The 20749-nt window shown below is 43.4% G+C and overlaps 1 protein-coding gene across 2 annotated transcripts in view; it reads right to left on the bottom strand.

Moving 5' to 3' along the window:
- The window catches only part of GRAMD4 (GRAM domain containing 4), a 2133975-nt gene that overhangs the window by 1890926 nt on the left and 222300 nt on the right, over positions 1-20749 (bottom strand). For both annotated transcript variants that reach the window (XM_069629242.1, XM_069629243.1), the window contains exon 2: positions 6242-6452. In XM_069629242.1, the coding sequence (XP_069485343.1) occupies positions 6242-6452 (211 nt within the window). The remainder of the gene's footprint in view (positions 1-6241; positions 6453-20749) is intronic.

The following is a 20749-nucleotide window of genomic DNA, read 5'->3' on the forward strand; positions in this document are numbered from 1 at the left end:
ATTGAACCCATTCAGCAACTACACATCATTCTGAATGTCATATCGGCCTGCTATGATGTCACAGCCCACCCAAAAATTGCTTCCCATCGAATAAAACCTGCCTTACTGCTTAAAACTGTGCAGGTATCGTACCAGAAGGAGGCAACCCAGACTGGTGGAGGTTTATCACTAGGTATGAAATCATGGTTCTCCAGGAAAGGTTGACAGTTCACCCGAGTGCTGAAGAAAATCCAAACTTCACAAGATGTACTGCAACATGTAATGAACTTGTGTAATAACACAATGGAATTATAACAATTACGCAACATGTGAAAATCCAGAGGGTATTTCACTGCCTAAACCTCGGGCATCCCTTGCTCAGGTGCCAAGGCACCGCCATCGCTTTTGGATCCACACCCTGGGGGTGGACGAGTGCAGGAGGATCACCTGGGTGAGGGGATCTTGGGGAGTGGGGGAGGAACACCTGATGGCGAGACATGGTATCCCCCTTTCCCAATACCCCTGTCCCATCCTATTGTGAGAAACCAGAATGTATCTCACCAACTAGTCCCCGGGGATCTGTCATCCAGGTGGCCAGAACAGGGCCATTGCTTGTGGATACAGTTCCTGGGAGTGGACCAGTGCGGGAGGATTACCTGGGTCAGGGGTCTTCAGAGTGGGACACCGGATGGTGAGACGCGATATACATTTCCCTATAACACCTTTACCTCATCCTACCAGGTGGGATACGTAGGAACTCTACCCCCCCCCCTTCACAACACAAACCCTTTCACACAGACAGCCCGCTATGGGAGAAAATAGACTAACACCCAAGCAGTGTACCTCAAGTGTCCCAATACAATGGTCAGACGAGGTCAGGCAATTACTGACCATCACACAGACCTGACTTCCATCAAGCTTCCACACACGGATAAACGGCGGAGCATGAGAGTACACCGAGCGAGGCAAAGCACACGAGGAAACAGCGGTTTCGAGACCGCAGCTGAACGGGAGAAAAAAGAAGGCAGAACAGGAGGGGATTGCAAGGAGGGAAATTCACTTGACCTTTCCGACAAGGAACCGTTACTTTCAAGAGCCCTCGAGAATAGAAAGCTTAAGGCCAGGAAACCAGGCTGTCATGACCAGGGGTTTCCCTCTTAAAAAGATCTCCAAGGTTTCCTGATTAGTTGCCTACAATTCCTGGTCCAAGGGTAGACAGAACATAGTGGGTTAGCTGAATTAAAAAACACTTCCTCATCTTGTATCATGGCTGTCTGAGCATGCACCTTAATATGAGACAGCGGTCTAGTTGCAGCAGCTTCCATAGTATTTAAGCCCCTCCCCCTGTTCGTTCCGTGCTTCGCGTCTTTGCCTTCGCAGTGACGCTTACCGCGGTCCGGATTTTCAGTCAGAAGAATTCCCTGATCCTGTCCTTAGTCTCCACCATAGTTTATCCACTGTTTCTGTTATTTAATTCCTTTTCATTTGCCTCGGTGCCCAGTCTCCTGCCTATCCCGTCTGTCCTCGGCTTTTGGCGTTAGCGAGGTGTTCTGAGAGAAAATCAGCTCTGTGTGTTTTCTCTCCTACCTCAGCATAACCGCAAGTAGCTTGGTGTTTTGAAAGCTTTTATGGTTGCCAGAAGCGCTTGTGTTGCGCGTTGTGTTTACTGTGTACATTCCCTCGTTTTTATGACAAACTTTTCCTCATGACCTGCGTGTTCAGTCACGAGTCTTGGCGCCTCACGAATGTACCCGAGATAATTGATTCTGAACACACTGGTTTTGTTTGCCACATAGTTTTTTCATCTGCAAGTTTGTAGTAGGTGAACACATTAGCTTCCCACTTCCAGTAGCCAAGTAGTATTCCAATTGGCTCTGCAGTTACAGGAGAATTTCCGTGTGGTGATAGCATTTTCTTGGTTTAGGATTATTTCTCTCCAGTCCCTCCCAGAGTGTACAAGTCTGAAGTTAGTTACATACATAAGCACCTTGTGTTATCCCTTATTCGATCATCATTTCGAGTTTTATAGGAAGGGCTTCCTCAGTTCAGAACAGTGTTAGCAGTACAACCGCTTACTTTTAAAAGGTGTTCTCTCCTCAGAGATTATTCCTTGCAGCATCACAATTGCACTAGGAATTTCCCTTTCCTGACTCTAATACCCTCAGCAACCTCCATTTCCCCCCTGTTAGCGAGGAACCCTTCTCTCTTTTGTGCTCTGAATTCCCCATCTACAGAACATGCGCCCCTGCATAGAAGCAGGATGGATAGCCCACCATACCATAACATAAGACTCTTCGTGGGCTTGGTGATCAGTCTAGTTAGAGAAGAGAGAAGCAACGCACCCTGATAAAAAAGAAGTAGTTAAGTGGAATGGTGTCCCCGCAGAGTTTAAGGTAAGCGTTACACAGGCTGAAGAATCCTGCATTGTGTGTCGAGATACCCGGGCCCCTTCCACGTCAGTAATCAAGGCGGGGAGAAGCAGCAGCTGCCATGGTACCAACCTTGACTCCAAAAACAAAGCAGCGTCAGTGAAATCAACACAGCCGGTGAGTTGGGCAGTGATACAAGACCACTCTGTGTTGAAGCCAAGGTTGCAAAAAGCAACATTGTATGGCGAGCGCTGGAACGAACATTGTTAAAACGCGTGCAATAAAAGACGCAAGTAAAATTGAACTGCTGTTGAGTGTTCAAACTTTGAAAGGAAAAGCTACAATACTTTTGAAAGAGTGGTCCAGCACCGTATGGGTGCACAATCGAAGGTCTCTGTAAGGGATCGAGTTGAGAAGTGACAGAAGTGAAAGTTTTAGAGAGCGAACGAAGAATTGGTAATCAAAGTGGTCCTGCGATGGGTCGAGCAAAATCCAGCGCAGAATCCAAAGTCTTCAATTTCGATGAAGTAAAGAAAGTTTGGAAAAGTAAATAAATTTGGGCTGAGCCCGACAAAGGGAGATCAATTGAAGGTGTGGTGTTAAAGTGGGTCTTAGCCCGCCGGAGGGGCACCCAGGGTGAACGGTGAATCACCCGAGAAATAGAGTATGTGAAAATCCTGAGAACATTGTGTCAAAGTGGGTCTGGACCCGGCGGAGGGAGACCCGAGGTGAACACTGAATCACATGCAAAATTTCTCAAGTGAGAATCCTGAGAAGAAAGAAACTTTGAATGTTTGTTTGTCGCATCAGGCCCTCTGAAATAAGAGACTATGAATGGAAAAGAGATTTTGGCACAGAAGGCCCTGATGTTGAGGTTTTGAACTGCATCCTCATGTTAGAGAAGCCAGAGTATGTGCTAAGCTTGAATGTGCCGCCTTGTACCATGCTGAAAACATGGGGAAGGGGAGCCAACGGCTCAAATCTCCTGACATATTTCTTGAACACTTTTCTTTTGCATTACATTGTTTTCCACACTATTTGTATTTGGATGCAAGGATTCGCAATAGGTTTATTAATATAGGCCCTTCTATTTTGACAAAGACACCACTAGGACTGCGTTTTTATTTGATGGTCGTAGCTCGCTCATATTTTGAGTTAGGATTAGATAGGTGTTTTTTAAACCCAATTGAAGTTCCTGAGAAACACCGAGCAAGGCGACGCACAAGAAGGAGCAGTTCTTCCAGGGCAACGGCGAACCAGACTGAGCAGAGCGACAGGCGGAGGGACGGAACCAAGGTACAGAGAAATCTTGCACATCCCGGCGAGAGATTATTACCTCTGAAGAGCCTTGAAGGTTGGACAATGAAGCCCAGCTAGAGAGAAGAAACAAAACATTTTTGTGTTTCAAGGATACCAGTCACCCTTTCAGGTAAACTGCAGTGTTGCGGAGGTGCAGCAGCAGTTGTGGTATCGGCCTTGACTTCAGGATCAAAGCCACGAAAGACGAAAATGAATTAACACAGCTGGTGAGTTGATGAAAGCAATGAAAGTCTGGTCTGTGTAAATTAAACTTGATGGCAACAGTATACGACAAATGAAGGTTGTGTGGGTGCCAAAAAGACACGAGACAAAGCAAAGCATTGTAAAGAACTGTAAACTAAAGATACAAAGTAACAGAGTGGTCTGGTCAAAGAAGATTGCCCAATCGAAAGTCTTTGTAAAATGTCTGATGGCATAGAAGCATCGGGAAGAGAAAAAAACTGAAATGCAAGATTTGAACCGTTAGGTCTTGATCGCGACAGAGGGAAACATGGGTGTGAGAGATATCTTTGAACTTTGAAATAAGTACTGTGCTCGAAACTACATTTACCAAGAGGCATCAGTGTAAGAGAGAAAAAGTGACATTTGAGGAAACAAGGTCAAAGTGGTCATGCCGAGGTAAGAGCAAAAGCTTCACAGTTTTGAAAATCTTCGACAGCAGAAGGAAAGTGAAAGGAAAGTGAAAGGAGGCTTGAACCCGACAGAGGGAAGTCTATGAAGGTGTGATTGAAGCTTGGTGAAGGGAACCCCCACAAATTGTGATTGAAAGGTTTGAGCCTGGCCGAGGGAATCCTGTACTGAAGGATACAAACCTTTGTTGAACTGTATTACAAGCTAAAAGGGGATCTTGGCTGGAATGAGAGAAAGCCGAGAGGTCCAGAGGATAAACTAGTGACTTTTTGTGGAAGGCCAAGTGGGCCTTGGTCCACAAACTGAACCGCATCCTTGTGTCCGAAGCCAGAGTGTCTCGCAAGGTCCCAAGTGTGACACCTTACCCCGTGCTACAAAACATGGGGAAGGGAGTTTACTCAGCCATACCGACATTTCTTTTGAACACTGATTTTCCTTTTTGCATTACACATTCCCTTTACACATTTATTGTATTAGAAAGAGGGCAGGCATTAGGTCTATTAGTATATGACATTTTATTATGACTAAGGACTGACTAGGACTGTATTTTCTTTTTGTTTCATGGTCGAGAATACTCTCATCTTAGTTCTAGGGCAAGATAGGAGTTTTCCAACCACTTTTAAACCATCAATAATTGTTTCGAAAAGTGCAGCTCTTGTGTCAGTGTCTACTTGTGATACCATGCCCCCCAAAACAGTAAACTGGGAATATACTGGCGTGGTATACAGTGCTACTGTGATAATAGAGTATAGTAGAAATGTATGGAGTGGATACTGTGCACAACTGGAAAATCCAGGGATTGTCAACATGGAAATATACTGTAATTTTGAAAACTGGAAAAATACAAGGACCATAATATCGCAAATAGAGATAGTGGAGTTGCCAACCCAGATTGATTTAGGAGGGTCAACCCCAAAATATACTAGAATTGTCAAACACGTGAGTTTATTAAGATTGTCAAACAGGGAATATACTAGGATAGTAAAAGCTATGAATATATTAGAATTGTCAACCAGGCAATTTGTTAGGTTTGTCAGGGAGTTTTGGGAGTGCCTAAATTGTAATCAACTGGAATTGTCAAAATGGGAGATTGTAAGGATTGGCAAAATGGAAAGTACTGGCATTGGGCAATGTGAAATATTCCAGGATTATGCAAACAGGAAATGTCAAACTAGCAATATACTATTTTTTTTAAACAAATTGGTAGTAAAGTGTGTTTGTCAAACTGAGAATAAACTGGGACTTTAATGAGGTAATGTACTTGGGTTGTCAAAGAAGACTACTCGAGTTAAACTGGGATTATTTTGTGTTTGCCCCCTGGATTTGCTATAATGCCGTATTTAGACCAGAACTAACAGACCCATTTGATCTTCGTTCTGGAACATTGACTGGCAACACGGTTGCAATTGCCCAACATGTGCTGTCCCAGTGCCGGTGCAAATTCTGTGGATGTTAGGGTAGACACAATGACCAGTGCTGCCACTATCACTTATCTAATCTTTGTAGGGTTTTATAACTGGACATGTATAAACAACCGGTAGTTGTATGCCAGTTGATCAGGTTGCTTGCACTGCAGGCATTATATGCAGGTACCAACCAGCCTAATTAGCAATTGCAACCTTTGCCCTACTTTACCTCTGCCACCACAGGTCCTCTCCCTCCTCCATCATCCACTGTGCAGTGAAATTGGCCCATTGCACACTTCTATACCCCTGGACCTGTGCCCGAGCCACTATCTCCTCTCCTTTCGTCACCGGGCTACTACAGAAATGGAAGAAAGCACGTGCCTGGAACACCATTTGTATGCCACCAATCTTAGTAGTTGTACTTATTTTGTGTATTAAAAAACAGACTGCAAATTTAATGAAAACATTCATGCAATGCAGCCTATGAACGGGTCTAGATGCTTGCAAGAATAAAGCATACAAAACAAATATACTTACAGGGTCCCTTAGCTCTTCACTGTCTCGGACAGATGTTCGGGGTACTTTCAATGGTATTTCATCACCACATTCAGTGTCTGATGCATTCGGAGATTCCGCTAAATCAAGGAACTCATCCCTCTTGTGACCTCTGAATCTTATTTTGTCAAATTTCTTTAGCATGTTCAGCACTGAAACCTTTTGCTTTACTTTAACATGATGGTTGGAGTCTCTGTGAGAGAAAGAACATTCGATATTATATCGCACTTTTTATGAGGTACTACATTAGGTCAGTCATCAAATCACAAACACAAGAGGAAAACATGTAGCTAGGGTTGCCAGCTCCCAAATAGCGTCTAATATACCTGACTGCCATCACAATTAAATTCCATATTTTAATAAACTGTTGCCCCATTTAAATTATTTCTGGCAATTTCACTATCTTCCCTATATATCAGCTAATTACAGATCTATATCAGCTAATTACAGATCTAAATCAACAATAAAGCCAAACAAGGATTTGCCAAATCAGTTTGATATTTTCCGCTGGCATATTCCCCTAATTCATATATATTTTTTTTAATTACAACTTTTATATTTTAAAGTTTTCTACCAATCATCAAAATAAAATGAATACCATGTTAGTACAGGTCAATGGTAACGTTACTAAAATAACTACTTTTATACAAGAGAAAAAAATAAAAATAATACAAGCTAAGTACTTTAACCATTTGAGTGCCGCTTACCCGGACTGCTGCAAATTAGACTTTTCAGTGAAAGTTGGGACAAATTGGCCATATATGTATCCTAAAAACAGTCAAAGTGTGTATTTAAGGCTCTGTGGAGGGATGCTGTATTGCTTAGAAATCAAGTGGCTGAAGGCACACTTGGTTAAGAAGTATGTATTTTTGCAATAAGCCCCGATCCGGTGGGCCCATAGTTATAGGCCCAAGGGTAGCGAAGGCCTTAACGAGGCCCCAGGGGCATTACCATTAGGTGGTAATGGCCCACAGGCTAGGGGCATATTGCCATTAGTATTCTGGGTTTTTAATATCGGGATAGTATTGGCGTTACTTTTTTCAATTGGCTTTTGTTTTGCCGGTTGAAAAAAGCGTCACTGCAGTACGCGTTTGTTCTAGAAAGACTAGAACGTGCGTACTGCTTCATTACTACAGATAAACAGGGCACCATATTGGGCATAGGATGTTCATGCCCACGAACACCCAAGAGCGAGCTGCTACATCCTAACACAAGCAGTGCCACAACTCAATTGCTTTGCTCTGCCACAGTAATATTTCTAAAACTAGTACTTTTTTTTGTTATGTTAGTCAGTCTTTGGTACATCACGTATTCCTCGATATCATTTACGAGGTCTATCGTACACCACATGGTCCAATCTAATGGGCCCGACTAGCTGTGCACGTTTTTAAATATATGTTTACCAGTGTCTCCTTCCCATTAGAAACTAGTCTGCACATATGCAACAAACGCCAAAAACGCAAAATATTTTTTCTTGTGAAAAAATGAGGTCGAAGTGAGGGACAAGCAGCACTACAGACAAGCCCCGCACCAGTCACGTTTACATAAAAGCATGCACATGCTCCGAACAAGAAAATAGGGAATACAATAAAAACGAATTAACAAAAAGCACATGCATGCTTCCCCTTACCCCTGTTTCCACCCACAGTGCGCCAGTGAAATGTTTAGATCAATGGTACCAGCAGAGGAGTGCCTTAGTGAGGAGCTCTGATAGTATGTTAAGGTAAACAAGTATACGTTCATTCGCAAGAATTAGTAGGTGCAAGGAATTATCGACTGAAAAAGAGATGTATACCCAGTTAAAAAAAAATCATTTGGAATGTTAATTACTCTTTTTCCTCCCTAAAAAAGTATTTCACTTCAAACATCAAAAAATCACTACCACTTGAAACTCTTATCGCGAGCCATGGTGGAAAACACCTTTCACTATTCAGACTTTTGCTTTTCTTTAGAATACACCTGTTCTGTATAAAAAATACTGATAAATCTTTACTGTACCACAGATACTCCTTAGTCAATATTTAGGGTGCCACAAGACAAATATTTGACAAACTGGGGGCCTGAAACATCCCACGAAGCAGTGTATGGGCTCCTTACCGCCCATCTCCAGAGCTCCGATATGCGAGGTAGAGCAGAGTTCTGGCATATGGTGGCGAGATACAGAGATCAGTAGGGCTTCTGCTAGAACGAGGGAATCCGCGGAAATGACTGCTGGTACATATATTTTAATAAGAGAATCGTAGCAAATAACAAAAAAATTGAACCAGAACTCAAGGGGCAAAGTGTCCACGTTCTGCACCCACATCTTTTTCCGTGATAGTGCCCTACGTGTGTGCATGAAGTGTCTGCGAGTGCATTGCACCCACAGCCAGACACTCCATCCTTATATTGTATGCCAGGCACATTTCTGTCACTTGCACTGGACAGCTCTCCACACTATAGGTGCAAGGTACAGATTTCCAGGACCAGGGAATCGTGGGCCCTTCACTGCAGGCGCCTTTTTAACTTGCTTCAGCGGTGGGGTGGAAATGTAAAGAAACATTATGAGCAGTCAGTCATTCGTTACACGAGCCTTTTCATCAGGGGCTAATCGATGCATACTGATAGAAAATGCTTCGCTCGTTGTCTTTTACCACGTGCCAAATTGGGAGACTGTGCACAGGCGAACTAAACTCTGTGACAAAGGCATTTACACCAGCAAATTCATTTTTAGTTTTGGCTATTAGGTGGTTCTTAGCTATAAACCGAAACCATTGCATTGGAGTACAGCTAGGGAGAAATTACATATGACAAGTGATCCAAAGTTTGAAGGCGTTTGGTTATTTACCCACCCAAGTTAATCCTGATGGCCACTGCCACCCACTTGGCAGCCCCACCCCGTTCAAAAGATATCCCTCCATGATCTCTTTGAGCTCACAGTTTGATTGCAAGGTTTGATAAATATAGCTAAAAGTGCCTTGCAGTGTTTTTTATAAAGCAGTCTTCGGAAAGTGAATGACTTAATTGTAGCTGTAAAGGAGCTACTCATGTAATAGAAATGCCATAACCAGGTCTGCCTTTAGCTACATGATTTATAAGCACTATGCATGTCCTTCACTAAAGTCCTATTAAAAAGCACGTCAAAGCCTACTGTTTTGACTGGAGTATAAGCTTTAGGCATTTGCCAGACACTGCTATTATATGCCCAGGTACTCGCACCATTTTGCAGCTGCTGCTATCATTGGTCAGTTATTACCACTATTCCAGTGCTTGGCAAATGACTTTCCCATGCCTACACACAATCCCAAACAGTTGCAATTGCGAATGGTTGTTGTGATCGATGTTGCTCGGAGTTCTCGGGAGTTTGTTTCACTGGCAGGTGCAACTGAAATACGGTGACTCTTACCCATCATCATTAAGGACCGCTAGAAGTCCAGGTCACTGCACAAGAGTCAGCTGTAATGGATATTAGAGAAACAAAACCTGGAGCTTCCTGCCATTGCTTCTACATAGCCCAAGCCACGAGCAGGGAAACAAACAAGTGAAGGTATATGCTCTCCTGAAAGAAGTACATAGTCATTTCTCAGGCAGACCTTGAGAAAGCAGATGCTTCAGGAGCAGTCGTAGTTTAAGACTGTTTTCTACATATGGAGCAAAGCTTCTGCGCCAGCACAAGATTAACATATCAGGTTGGTGACATGTTCCTTAGAGAAGACTCTAGAGCTTTATTCTGATTGGTCAGGCTTGCTGTTTATTAATCAAACAAAAATAAAGATAATATTCCTCCTTAAAGGCTCTATTGTTCAAGCATAACCATAGTCCTCAATATTCAAACACAATTGATAGTCCTACTTAAAGATTTATTTATTGGCTGATTTGCATGTAATGTTCAGACACAATATTCAGTTCCTCATGCCCAATTGTGGGTACTAATATTCAAACATTATGCAAGTACTCCAATGGTTGGTTCTTAATATTCAAACAAAATGAAAGTCCTCTACACGTGTTTCACCATTTATTTTGTGTGGCTTATCAGGAGGGGGGGTATTTATTTATTCTTCGCTTGTTAGGCGCTTATACGAAATGGTTTACATAGTGGTTCAAGCCAGACAGATTGTCTTAGTACCCTCAATGATCCTTGATGTTAGCATACTTAAAAAAAAGGATAGCTTCTTATAAGAAAGATGGCCCTTAACCTCGCCATTGGACTGAATATTATAGTTTAGTTTTGAAAACGGGATCCTATAACGCTGATCCGCACGGATTCCTAAGTCTCCTAGTTTAAAACTGTTGAAATCAGGGTTCAATCTGATGGGTAAGGGGAATAAAGGAGTGGGGAGCTCCTGAGGGGGATAAGTAGGATTTAGTGGAGCCATCAGTGAGATTTTCTCTGAAGAGTGAGTAGGGTCTTCGGTCTTTCGTGAAGTATAGGATTGAGGGTGGCAATCATCTGCATTAGCAACTTGTCCCAGAGACAGGGTGAATAGCATGAAAAGGCCAGTTTCCTATTTATCCCCCTTTTTCAGTTTTTTGTTTTTAGTCCAGCGATGTTGCATCTTCTGGTGGAGTGTTGGCCTCCGGAGATCGCGAGTTTCTTGGCCAGTGATGAGTGGAGTTTTGGTTGTCACTTATTTGTAGGTGATGCCTTGAAAGTTATTAATGTTTGGAGGGGTAGCCAGAGGAACCTCTTGAGGATGGGAGTGCGGGGGAAACCTGGGTTTTAAAAATGTTAATAAACTTCCCTGACCCCAGTTGCATTATAATACTGTGCGGCTAATGCAAACTGCCATGTTTAACAAGTGCCTTATTGCCATTGTGAGGTGAGCCCTAAGTTCTACTGTGCATGTCCTAACCTCCACAGCTTCATTGCCTAGTGTGTAGCAGTGCTTGCTTCCACAACATCCGACGTGTTTCCTTTTTGGCATTATTAAGCGCGTTTTAGGCTGCCACTTTCCTAGGCAAGGCGTCTTTAGCAAACAGACGATATCATATAGTAAGCAGGCTTGCCTGCCCTAACCGTGTGAGAACCACAGATGCATCTTACAGTGTATGAGTTACTGTACCTTTAGTTGCCTTCCAGCCGGAGTGTATTGTCCTAAGCGGGAGGATACAGGACCTTTAAACCAAACCAAGATTTTGGAATAAGATTTAGTGATCACACCAGACATTCCAACAAATCTTGCATCTTTTTTACTGTAACCAATTATGCACGCCAAAAGACACCTTTCGGGAGACATTTCTCGATCAGAGTCAAGAATTTCAAGTATCATCTGCCAGACTCCTTCCCAGAAGTAGTAAATGGAGGGGCTTGACCAGCATAAGTGAAGAAAATCAGCAGAGTGGGGGCCCAGCACCTCAGACATTCTCCCGTATATTACTCATTTTATTTCGCTAATTGTAGGGGTGTACGGTAGTATCGATGTAAAGATTTAAATTGAATGCGCTGATGGGTGTAACGCATGGACAAGAGGTTTACATGTTTCACAGCTGTAGGCCACTTTAATATCAGATCGGTCTATTTCGAGTGACCTTTGTCTGTAATGTACGAAAAGATTGAATCTAAAATTCTGAATGCACGTTTAGTGTGCATTCAGCATAGTAGATGGTCTTTTGCCCATAATACAGAACAGGGGCGCAGGGGTTGGGGGGTGTCCCCCGCTCCCTCAGTTCGGTATTATGGGTTGCGCAGGTGTCCCCTGCATACATTAAAGGCAGTGCGGGGGACCAACGGGCGAAATCCCAAAAGATCAAACTACAAAATATGGGCAAGTGGGCTCTGTGATTTTGTAATTCGATCTTTTGGGGTACATTTTTTTAACGTACATCCACTTTTGCCCTGTATAGTTGGCAATCCTTGACTGTGTTAACAATGAAATCGGCCAGTTGACATAGCTGTGATATAATGTGATTATGATCCGCTAATTAAGGGACTATATGGTGGCATTTCAGGAAAGCCATCGACAGTCTGTGTAAGCTGATCTGAGACCATTATACCACACAGTATACATAACTGTGGTCCCGCCCGGTTCTCTTTTATGATGACATGTGATAAATCACCCTCCAAGTAAGAAATCTTTAAGCCGAATCAGGCCCAGATTCACAACACCTCTACAGAATGAAGGTTCAAAAGGAATAAGTAACTCATTAATTTTATGCAGAAATAATTCCGATTGAAAGGGTCTACCTAAGCATTTGTGATGGCTCCAACATGCCCACACAGTCTTATCCGGGGGTGTCCCTCTTGCTAGGTAATGCTGATGGTTCTTGATCAATTAATGCACTATTCAAACAACGTGGATACTGTAGGACTTTTTCCAAGAGATCGTGCTGAGGCAAACGATTCGACGTACAGCAATATCGGCACATGCAACCTGCGTCACCAGATAATACACAAAACAACGTGTTGGTTTATCCACTCTGCATAGTCCATCAATTTAGCTTCAGGAGCTAATGATCAACATTCAACATACTCGTTGGTTATTCTACACAATATAGATCATGAATCATTTTCTTTTTCCAGAGCTTTTTATTTTCTAACAGTGATTAGCTTAATCCTGCCAACACATGTTTCGACCTCTATTAACACAGGTCTTCCTCAGGGCCAGTAAATAACCTCTCTTTCACGTTGTACTTGACATCATAGATGGACTTATGTCCAAGTATGAGGAGCCTGTTAACTCCACCTTGATATCTTACATCCGTGAAGTGGACAATTCTCACTGCCTGTTCTGTTTGTGCACCCTTCCTTGCCTATATCGCACTCTTAATAGCGCTTCACAAAATAAATCTATGCTATGCGCAGTGGATAAACCAACAAGTTGTTTTGTGTATTTTCTTGGTGTAGACTCATAGGAGGACTTGGAGTCTGGGTTGGCAGTCCTTGCAGCTACTATGTCCAACTGTGTGTATACATAAGCAAATTAAACAGGAACTTCTATGGAGTGGTTTGAGCAGCAGAGTATATGTCCCCCCCTCCCTCATTCAGTTGAGGGTATATTTGTTCTACCAGATAGACCGCTAAACCAGGAATCCCTGGGTCACCCTTAACCAGTGGTTGGGTCATCACTACCCTTTTCACTCTAGGTTGTTTCGAACCCCACACCAACAAACCAAGCAACCATTACAGTTTTGTAAAAAAAAAAAAAAAACACAACAGAAAAAAAAGGACATTGACAAATTCATACACATTTTTGAGAATACATATAGCCATTTTAGCAGTATTACCTTACGCATTAAGGATATTCTCCTTAGTATCATGAGTGGGAAGATAACACACCTCTTGATTTTTGCTTTTAATTGTTTCAATAAACCAAAGTGTTTAAACAGCTGTGCCTGCGTTTGAGCAATATTTATACCCAAATATCGTACAGAGGACTGACGCAATATTAACTACCCATTAACAAAGTTGCAATCCGCGATTGGGAAAAAGTAATTTTTAGCTTTAGTTGCATACAAGCCTGATACATCAAAATGAGTGACCTCAGCTATAATCGGGATAATATTTTCAGTCAGATTTTTAACATAAATCCTACAGGTCATCAGCAGATAAAGAAACACTCTTACGCCATTTATGTAGATTCCTCTAAATATGTGCTTCTCACGTAGGTTACAGGCCAAGGGTTGCATGGATATTGCAAGCAGGGAGGGGATAGAGGACAACCCTGACCTGTGCCCTTGGCACACAGGGTTCTGATGTAATGCCATTAGAGAGGTCTGTCGGTTTCTTCAAACTTGTTTGAGTACTTTAATTTTGAAAATGTTCTGGAATCACATTACAACTCTTCGAGTTGTTGATGCTGTGCCCTTGTTTGTGCCCAGAGGTATCCAGGTACCATTCCCTTTGTTCATATTTTTCATCAGGTAGCACAGACCCAACAAGGAGCACCTTTAAAACTGACTGAAATAAAACATAAAATATTTGCATAATATACTTACCTATTTGTCTAATGCGTGCACCTCTACAACCAAACTAGGATTCTTGTAAAGCACCAAAACCATGTTGATGAAGATAGGCCCAAGCATATTCTTCGAAGCACAGCTAATAAATACGGACATTCACGCATATAGAAGGCCTTCTGTATATCATAATGTATACGCATTAACGTTGCCACAGGAATCCCAGGGTTAATCTTATGTAGGCTAGTACATTTAGTAAATTGTGGTTCATAGTTCTACCAGTTATAAACTCTGTTTGGTCTGACAGTACTATGTCTGACATCAAGAGTTGGAGGTTATTGGGCAGTGGTTTAGCAAAAATCTGGTAGTCGGCATTGAGCATAGACAGAGGTCTGTATGAAGCACAAGAAGTGAGCTCCTTAACAAGCTTCGGTAGCAGAATATTTTCTTTGCGCATCAACATCAGGAAATATCCACATTCCATTGTGTCCTGAAAAAGACTGAGGAGTTTGGGGCCAAAATATCCGAGAGGTGTCTGTTAAATTCAGCACTGAGACTGTCCGGCACGGGTGACTTTCCCAGAACCCACTCAAGTATACAATCCAGAATTTCCGCCATTGTTATGGGGCGACCCAGTTATTCTCTATGGCCATCCACAAGAAACATCAGAGTTACTTCATCTAAATGAGGTGTCTGTATCAGATGACTCTACTTTGAGCTTGGAGGTAGACAAGTCAGAATAGAACTTTTCTGAAGCACTCATTAATGGAATCCATCACTTTGTTACCTGCAGCATCATGTATTGACTTAATTGGAGTGCCCCCTGTGTCGTGTTTAGTTACTTTGGATAGTAGCTTCTCCAGTCTCTCAGATTCCCCATATTTCTTTAGAATCTCGTATGCCGAAACGGAAATGCAATCTCACGCTCTGCTAGTTTATGCAACCTATCACTAACAGCAATATCTCATACTGTGCTATTGGAGCGTGCGCTTTCATAGTGTCTCTCTACGCACTTTAGTTCCTCTTCCAAGATTTCCAATTTGTCGAGGTGTTTTCAAAATGCCCCTTTCCTTTCATATGCATATACCCTTCAGGTAGACCTTGACCATGAAAGTTTCCCATATCATCTGAAAGTCAGGGACCGACCCCTCATTGCGTTCAAAGAAGTCTAATATCTCAGTTATGAGGGCTGTGATGGAATTGTTCATCTTTAATGGATCCCTGTAAAAATCTCTAAGAGTGGGGATGGGGAGAGTGGGGGTGGGCAAGTGGGGAAAATGTTTTCGAACCCCATCAAGTGCCAACACAGTGGCCACTGGAGAGAAATCTGAGAAGGCCCTGGGCAGAATTGTGCTGTGTGTGGCACTCTGAAACAAAGTATCGGATGTCAGCCAGTAATACATTCTTTGGGCGGGGTCATGCAACCTAGAGGAGTACGTGTACTGTTGACCATATTGGTGCCAACTTTTCCAAACACCATAGGTTAAAGAAGGTAATTATTTCCCCTAGTTTGACTGAGGCTTTATTAGGAGCCTTGATGTTCTTCAAAAAACCTGTCCACTCTGGGTTCAAGTACTAGATTCATATCTTCCCCTATTAGTATATGAGAGTCAAAGTATGGGACGCACATCTACAATATCTGTTCATAGAATTCTGAGGCGTCAAAGTTGGCACACCCTTGACTAAGCCATGGACTAGGACAAATCTTCCTTACAATAGCGATTAAAAAGCACTAATTTGTAAAAGCAGATTGTGTGTCTTGACAACTTCAAAACATTCACATTAGGATTCGACATATGGCGTCGTAGGAAACCGCCATGCCCCTTTTAAATGGAGCCAGCTACATAACAACTTCGAAAAGTAGAGCATTTGCAAAATTAAATCACCAAACATTTCAACACATTTTTCCCACATTTGTTTCTGAACCAGGCTCCCCTTCGTACTTGCTGAATATGAATAGTATGACTTTGAAAGGAACAAATAATTATAAGGCAATGATTCCACCAAGAAATGAAATCAGCTACCTCAGTGGATCAAAAAGGAATTCGGGAGAGAATGATTTGGAGTAGTGGACATTTTCCAGGTGTTTCTAAAAGACATTTTCCAATATTTGTGCAGTAATATAAAATACATTCTAGGCCCTTTCAAAGCTTTGAGACATGTATACTTTAGAAGGGACAATATGCTTGCATTGTGCCACTTTTTTTCTTAGCAATGGTCACTGCATTGTAGTGAAACGACCCAACTGCACATGCCCCAATGAGACTACAGCTGAATCAAACCTCACCTATAAGAGGCCGCTCCAAGGGATTTCCCATGCTGTCCTCCAAACAGCAGCTTTGTTTAATGCCTGGTTCAGATCTGTAGGTTGAGAAAATGTTCATGAATGTGTGCAATGGAGAATAGCATAGTATGCCCTCATTATGTTGAATAAGTCAAAACATTAGATGATTTGAGGTTTCTGTACAAAGCCTAATGGGAGTCCTTCATTTTTGTATTAGAGGAATGAAAGAGTGCGTGTTGGCAACGAGAAGAAAAGCAAAACTGTACAGCGGGATCACTGCAGTTCAATGCAGGTGTGCTACAATAAGGTAGAGTGGTTCATGTGCACAGCCTAGCATGTCGCCAATTCATTAACTCTGCATAAATATAGAGTACTAATAGAAGCAACAAGAAACAAATAATAACATTGCTTTTTTCTTGCCCCTGAAAGCAACAATGACAAAAAATAAACACAGAATTAGGCATGAGGAATTCTGTATAATCCGATGACTGATGTATAGTTTGAGATGTTCATACACTTGGTTCGCCACATGAGATAGATTACTAAAATAGAGGAATAATAGGCACCCTATGCCTCATTGAATAAGCTACACTGTAGGGCTGACTAGTGCTGTCATGAGTGGCAGCCACTGAACAGACGCACACAAAATAGATTTCAAAACCTTAATTCCGCATGTAGCAGAATGGGTTGGAGGATGGTCCACAGAAAGACTATGCAACTCAAGAGAGCAAAACAATGGATGGGCTTGGTGGAAGAAAGTACGAAAGGAAGGGCAGAAGGACGAAAGGAAGGACCAGACAGCTGGTTAAAGAAAGTTCTGTGAAAGGGTGTAGTCTAAATGAAGAGATCCGAAGTTTAATCTCTACTGTAGTTCCAAAAGCTCCTGGGCATCTGCCCAGGACAATGTTCAACTTGTCACTCACAGTAACAGGGTATTACAGTGTCCCAACAAACTTCTTTCCCAACGACTTCTTTGTCATGGTTCAGGTCTTTGTCCTGGATGTGGTCTGTTGCTTCATCTTGCCCTGGTCTTGAACTTTAGTGTTGGTCTTGATTTATTCCTTCCTCATACATGCTAGGATGAGGTAACTGCCTAATAGCTACCTGTCCAAGCCCCGTGTGGCACCCTTTTTCCCTATGGATTTCTCAAGAGATAATGCGGGTAGAGTTCTTCCAGGTAGGATTTACTCACCCTGACTGGGCACTCAAGGTTGGCACTATTTCTTGATTCGGAGGATGGCCTTGCAATTACCACCAGGATCTGCAATATAGCCCTCACCTGGCTTAACGCTCACTGCTCAAGGATTTAGGGTATGATCCTGCCAGTCTCAGGTAGTTGGCCTCTCAACCTAGTCTGTCCTTCAACCTGGCTTCTCCTACCCTCTAGCTCTACTGGGCGCAAGCGTGTAGAGGTAGGAGACTGAGACACAGGTGGCATTATTTTAGTATTAGGTTTATTATATAAAATATAAGAGAAAACCCTACCTGACCGTATTACTAAAAGGGGCTTCCCTGCCTCAACCAAATACTAAGGATTCTGTCAGGATGTTGATCCAAAGCAAGCAGTCCACTGTCGTGTGTCAAAAACGTATTTCTTTCCCTTACACTCTAAATCAAACTAAAAGGTGATCTTCTTGGTTTAGAAGAATGGCTCCATACTTCTGGATGATAAACCTAAGTTCACTTTCGGGTGATGAAAAGGAAATTTTCAAAAAGGTAAAAACCAAAATTCTCAAAAGCTTTCTTGGCTAGGCACTCCATCAACGCACACAGGAAAAATAAAGTCTTGCATCTTCACAGCGTTAGGTGGGGGGACGAATCCCTCTCCCCCTAACCTTCCTCAATTTTCACAGCGCCAGGATGAACAACTTATTTCTCCTGGCTTTAAACATATAGTACACAATGCCAGGGGGAATGAGTCCCTTCCCCTGGTCTTTCTTGGGCTTTTCACAATGCCAAGAAAATGACTCCCTTCCCTTGACTTCTCACACAATGTTCAAACACCAGGGTGGGACAGTTCCCTTCCCCTGGCCTTACCCAGTCTCATCATAATGCCAAGAGAATGTCTCCCATCTCTTGGCTTCTTTCACAATGTTAATGAACACCAGGGGGAATGACTCATTTCCCCTGGCCTTTCTCAGGTTTTTATTTGTGTGTCAAGCCAGACCCACAGACTGTTGGGCAAACCTGGTGTACTCCCCTGGCAGGTACTGCCACAAGAAAGATGCACCTTGGAAGAAGTCTCTTTCCCTTTTCTGGGCTTCCACTATACCTGGTTAACTATCCTGTCAGGTATAGTCTTGTTCCCACTTCTTCCTCTTTCTTCTTGTAGTAGTGTCCCAACGGTTTCTTGTTTTCTCTCTCAGGCTCCCCGTCATGATTCCTGCCCCTCATGTCCCCAGCCCTCCCAAGATATCAGGCTGGAGCCAGGCCCCGATCACCTACATGGCCCTCAAGGGCCTCTCCATCCCTCCAAAGACCCACTTGGAGTCAGACTTGGCGCTTGTGGCACCAGACTCACTCTCTCCCATAGGATAACCTTGGGGATTGGACTTGTAGTGCATTGATGGGGACAAGATGGATGCCCCCACATATTTCAGTTCCCAGAACTGCATGTGCAGTCTAGTTTTTTGGGTGTGGTTCAGCCCAGAGAAACCTGGGATACCCAGAGACTATTTAGGCCACGCCCAGGCTGAGAAACATGCTTTGTATTTTCTGCACCTGCAGCGTGACACTCACTGTGTTCGGATCGGTCTAGTAGGCCTGCATTTTTCGTATGTGCTCAGCTCCTGCAAGAACAAGAACACTGTTAGGAACAGCCTTACCTTGCGGCACTTCCTGCCATCATTCATCGCTTCTTCTGTTCTGCGGGCATTTTCGGCAGTGTCAATCCCATCCCGGCACGCTGCTTCCTAAGGAAAAGGGAAAAGAACAGAAAAAAGGCATTAGTAAGCATTCAGCAAATCTTGCTTATTTTTAAAACTGTACGAGCTTCAAACGCTTACCCGAATCCCAGCCGCTCTGAGGGAACTCAGTCTCCGGAACTTCTCATCCATCTGCAAGAGGGAAAAGACACTCCAGGTTAGCGTGGAAACATCTAGAGGCGCTGCATACCGTACTTACTCACTGCATTTCTTCTTCATAACCGGCATCCACGCTGAAAACGTTGCAGCACCTAAAAGACACAGAAAAAGAACTCAATTCAATACATATACGAAAGGGTCGCATTGCAAATCGCGCTCTCACTCACCTTCAGCGCTACTCATCTCAGCAGCACGTAGCCATCCCCGGACGCCGGCCATCATCTAAGGAAGGAAAGGAACGAAGTTAGAGAACTGTTCAAAAGTCTCATTATACTTACCTGTCGGACTCTTGCCAGTGAAGTAACTAGGCAGCAACGAGCCCGCATCAATCAACGTGCCCCTGCGCTGAAAGCAGGACGGAGAGCACACTTTCCAAGAAAATAAGGTGAGCTGTGGATCAAAGGGTTTGACCCCGGGGAAGAAGGGGTTCAAGCACACAGAGACAATAGTGAGTTAAACTCTACCAATCCTGTGTTTCAGGCCCAGTCTCCAGTCGAGTAGACTCCCAAGGGAAGGGTTCGAGGTCATAAGAGGTCAGAACAGGCTGAGTGACGTCCCCGTGGATACCAGGTGAGCGTCACAATCCCAGACTTCCTTAATATTTATTCACAAATTCTTAAATACTTTCTCTCATGGGTGTGGGTCCCAGACTTGCCTTTCTTGCTTGGTTTTGCTGATAGACTTGGTTCACTCTCCTGCCAAGTACTATCCTCTGGCTCAAAAGTGTAACAAAGTTCCTTTCCCTTTGTCAGGGTCCCAGACCCTGTATTCTCAGCTTCTCTCTCCCCTCTGGGTTTTCCACCACCTTCTCAGCAACCTCCGTACCTGTTCTCCTTGTACGCGATGGTTCCAGGTCTTCCTTGGTGCCTGCGATCAGCTGCAGGGCTTCCGCGACCCTTGTGGTCCTCCTTTGGTCTGCAGCACTTCCGCAGTGATAATTCCCCTTTCCCAGCAGTACCACTGCTATGCACTGGCTACAGACCTTCTTGCTCCCGCCTCAGCGTCCCAGTCTACCTTCTTTCTCTTTCCTGCACCGTGCTGGCTCTCGTGGTTCCTCCAGGGAGTGTCCAATCCAGTCATGAGTCCCTCTTTAGTTTTTAAACTTGCACAACGTCCATATAGACAGGGATGCTTACTGTGGTTCCGCAGGGCGCTCTTCATGGCACTGCACATCCTCATAGTCGTCCCAGTAAAATATTATCACTCCTTATTCTGTTTGCTGGACTCTTCCTTGTCCCAGTGGTTCTT

Source organism: Ambystoma mexicanum, chromosome 12, assembly GCF_040938575.1.
Source record: "Ambystoma mexicanum isolate Mex_15411 chromosome 12, UKY_AmexF1_1, whole genome shotgun sequence".
Taxonomy (NCBI): Eukaryota; Metazoa; Chordata; class Amphibia; order Caudata; family Ambystomatidae; genus Ambystoma; species Ambystoma mexicanum.